The sequence below is a fragment of the Castor canadensis genome, chromosome 2 (genome assembly GCF_047511655.1).
Source record: "Castor canadensis chromosome 2, mCasCan1.hap1v2, whole genome shotgun sequence".
Lineage (NCBI taxonomy): Eukaryota > Metazoa > Chordata > Mammalia > Rodentia > Castoridae > Castor > Castor canadensis.
The window spans coordinates 12187312-12191584 of record NC_133387.1 but is presented as its reverse complement, the minus strand read 5'-3'; the positions used below and the strand labels follow the sequence as shown (position 1 = coordinate 12191584).

The 4273-nt window shown below is 37.2% G+C and overlaps 1 protein-coding gene across 1 annotated transcript; it reads left to right on the top strand.

Moving 5' to 3' along the window:
• The first annotated feature begins 2023 nt into the window (after positions 1-2023).
• On the top strand, positions 2024-2977 carry LOC109679142 (olfactory receptor 2F1-like). The gene has a single exon (XM_020154457.2). The coding sequence runs from the start codon at positions 2024-2026 to the stop codon at positions 2975-2977; it is 954 nt and encodes a 317-aa protein (XP_020010046.1).
• The last annotated feature ends 1296 nt before the right edge of the window (positions 2978-4273 follow it).

The following is a 4273-nucleotide window of genomic DNA, read 5'->3' as shown; positions in this document are numbered from 1 at the left end:
AGTTTACTTAGATATTAATTCTTTAAAATCAATACAATAGCCTTTTAAATAAATGGAGAGCAATTTCATTGGTTAAAATTAATTAACTAATAGATCAATGAAAAGTATTTAACTCTGCAGTCTATTTTAGAAAAGTACCTTGCTGTGGAGCATATATGTCTCTCTCTATGTGTGTGTGTGACATTGCTATAGATGATGTACATAATTGCTATAAAATAAATATTAGTAAAATAAAAGTTAGTATAGGTCAGAAGTAGATTATGGATTGTATAAAAATTTTCTTTCCAAGATAAACTTAATTTTGTGAACACATGGATTATAGATCTGTTCATGAAAATTATGTGAGTAAATTTGTATTTTGCATAGGATTAGGCTTTGAGAAAGACATTGGGGAAGGTTTTATTTGTATAGGAAACATGATTGAGATGGGCATTTCTGGAGCTAATTGTTTTGTTTTGTCCTTTGTCAAGTAAGAGAGCTAGTGTGAGACAATTTCCTTTTTCAGCTCAGAGACCTGGTCTGACCAAGACTCTGTTTCCACTCACAGTCCCCTCTGCCTCCTATCTCTTCTATTTTCCCTTATTTTGCACACTCCAATAAATGGAATGTTGGTGAATACAGACAAGGTATAAAAAATAGCAATAACAGTGAGTCAGTTATAAAAATCTTTAAAAAGTATAACATGTTCCTGTTTGATATTTAAAGTAGATAACATGTCATATGAGTTTTACTGAAAGAGCATTGGCTAGACAAAAGTCATCAGAAGGGAATTTCCATTTCAATGTACGTCTATAAGAATTTATACTAATTCTCTGCTTTGGATAATGACTACAGCTTCTTAAATACCTACTTTCCCTTTATCTCACTGTATCTCATTTAAGCTTCCTCTTTTTTTTTTTTTATAACTGGGGTTTGAACTCAAAGCTTTGCACTTGAGAGCATGGTGCCACTTAAGTCACACCACAGTTCTTTTGCTTTTTAGTTTGTTCTTAGATAAGGTCTTGAGGCTGACCTCAGATTGTGATTCTCTAATCTCTACCTCTAGAGGAGCTAGGATTGTAGGCATGGTAGGGCATGCCCAACCTTAAGCTTCCATATTCTTATGTTTTCTTTTATACTCATATCCCAAGAATAGATTCTTAATGGTGACAAGTATAAAACAGATAAATGCTAAGAACTAAGACTCTTATGATGTCCTTCAGCAGCCTACTAAAGGTAGAAAAACCAAAGATTATCAAAAGTACCAAAGGATACCAACTCATTTATATCTTCTTTTTTTGCAAGGGATGGGACAGGAAGTCACATTTGCTACATTGATACGCCAAATCTGAGGTCATATTCCTACAACCACCCACAGTGTTGCAGTTCTACTCTCAAGAGTAGTGCACAATTACTTTCCCTTAAGATTTCGATCATTGAACTAAACATACTTGTGAGTTGTTGAAGGTGAAGCTATTTTCTATTTGAAAGCTTATCATTAAACAGAAATAACATACCTGCTAAGTAAACTCAAGTTTCAAAACTAAGGTCTTTGATTCTACATCTTTCCACAAATCCTTTCTCCTTCATAATCATTCTTTTTGCAATCGACTCTTTATTTCATGAGGATGGATCCAGTTAACATTTTTGGTGTAGTTTTTAAACATTCCATCTTTGTATTATTTATCACTTTAGCTACCACTGTCAACTACTATGCTCTCCTTATCCAAGAATATAGGTAACTGTTAAATATGTTGGACTCCTAAAACTGTTCTGCGTTAGTTCCAGGCTGTAGCCGACTTACCTGAGACATGTCCTAATTAGACACTGAACTCTCTCTCTGGAGCAGAGTTGATTGAAAAGCACATGGAGATCAAGTCTGTTACTTTGGCCTCATCAATGACCTAAATACTGATAAAATGGTTGGCAGGTCTTTTATAGGATATATCCCTAAAAAAATACTGTGTGGCTATTCAATTGCTTCTGTTAGTTTTTTTTTTTTTCTCTGACTCTCTCAACAGATTAATAATCCTCACATTTTTAAATGGAACCAGAAAATCAGACTTGGGTGAGTGAATTTATTCTCCTCGGTCTGTCCAATGACTGGAACACTCAAGTTTCTCTCTTTGTCCTGTTCTTGGTTATGTACCTGGTGACATTGCTGGGGAACTTTCTCATTGTTGTTCTGATCAGACTGGATAGCCGACTCCAAACTCCCATGTATTTCTTTCTCACCAACCTATCCCTTGTGGATGTGTCTTATGCTACAAGCATAGTCCCTCAGCTGCTGGTGCATTTTCTTGCAGAACATAAAGTGATTTCATTCCTGGGCTGTGCAGCCCAGTTATTCTTCTCTCTGGCCCTGGGTGGGGTTGAGTTTGTTCTCCTGGCAGTGATGGCCTATGACCGCTATGTGGCAGTGTGTGACCCCATGCGATACTTTGCCATAATGCATGCAGGACTGTGCAGAAGGTTGGCCATCTGTTCTTGGATCAGTGGCTCCATCAACTCTTTCATCCATACTTCTATCACCTTTCAGCTTCCCATGTGCACAAACAAGTGTATTGATCATATATCCTGTGAAATTCTGGCTGTAGTCAGATTGACCTGTGTGGATATCTCCTCCAACGAGATTGTAATAATGACTTCTAGCATCATCCTTTTGATGACACCCTTCTGCTTGGTTCTCTTGTCCTACATCCAAATCATCTCCACCATCCTGAAGATCCAGTCCACAGAGGGGAGGAAGAAAGCCTTCCACACCTGTGCCTCTCACCTCACAGTGGTAGCCCTATGCTATGGCACAGCCATTTTCACCTACATCCAGCCCCACTCCAGCCCCTCTGTCCTTCAGGGGAAGTTGATCTCTCTTTTCTATGCCATCTTGACACCCATGCTGAATCCCATGATTTATAGTCTGAGGAATAAAGAAGTAAAGGGGGCCTGGCAGAAACTATCAGGACAATTCTCTGGACTGACATCCAAACTGGCAATTTGATGGCTCATATTCACCATTTGGAGGAAAGTGATTTGCCTTTGTGCTCTCCATACAACTCAGACATGACAGGCTTGAGTTCCATTGCCGTGGCAACCAGAAGGAGATGACATGGTATGTACTGGTGACATTCTGTAGGAGACTGAATGGTTTGCTGTTATATCAACTTAAAATTTTGAATTTGCCCAATCTCTGAGAAGCCTGCATTTCTCTGAATCTTTAGAAACAATATAAATACATATTATGAGATAATATATAAAGTACCAAAGACATAATTACTCTAATAAAGGACAAATTTGTTAATTTGAACAAAAAGATAATATGGGTCTTGGGAAATTAGGAGTGTTCAGTCAGATGTGTTAATATTACCCTCATGCCTCTGTATGAAGCATTTCTCCTGTATTTCCTCACACACTCAGCAGCTCTTACTGGTCTGGGCTTGAGGGTATAACTCATCTGAACACAAAAGCCTTTCAAAGGAAAGGAAAATAAATAGTTGAACAAGGGATAAAGAAGTAGAAATGAGACAAAAATGATTATAACTGTCTTCTCATTTCCTTCTAGGACTCTAGGTATTTGCTTCTTATATCACTTCTTTAAATAAGCTGATTTTTAGTTTTTTAATTTGTCAACATCCTTTCACAGACTCTGAGAGTTCACACAGAGTTGAAGTCTCACTTAACTGAAAGTCCATTTGACATTTGAGTTCTACTTTGAGAGTAATAGAATTTCAAGTCTTACAAGATAGGCTTCTCAAAAGATATTAATACTAACTAAATTTCTATTGGCACTAATCAAACAATATCAATGGAATATATACTCTGTGTCAGTGTCAGTAAACTATGCTTAGACAAAATTGTCAACATGGTAGTCCTGATGAGAACGTGTCTGCGTAGTAGGGATGACAGAAGACGAAGCAATTTACAATGTACTGTGAATAGTGTTAAAGTGAGAGTAAGTCCATTGAGAAGGATTGCAGAAGTCTTTCTATGAAAGGACCTTTAGGTTGAGGCTAGAAATGCAAGGACCACTTATGTAGAAGAGAAGAAACACAAGTAGGACACAGAGATTGGAATGAGCATGTGAATCCAAAGTTGCTAGAAGCAAGGTGCAGGAGAGTGAAGAAGTAGTGAAAATAAAGGAGGCAGATAGACATGGTCAGATCATAGACGATACTGAAGGTCAAATTTTCTTTTAACTCTAAACTAATGGTAACAGAGAGCCAGTAATGACTTTTTTTTGTATTAATATATGTTGGAAAAAGTCACACTTTTAAAATATCGGCCTGATCAATAGAAG

Coding starts and splice junctions, on each gene's coding strand:
- LOC109679142 (XM_020154457.2), top strand. CDS start 2,024: ATGGAACCAGAAAATCAGACTTGGGTGAGTGAATTTATTCTCCTCGGT.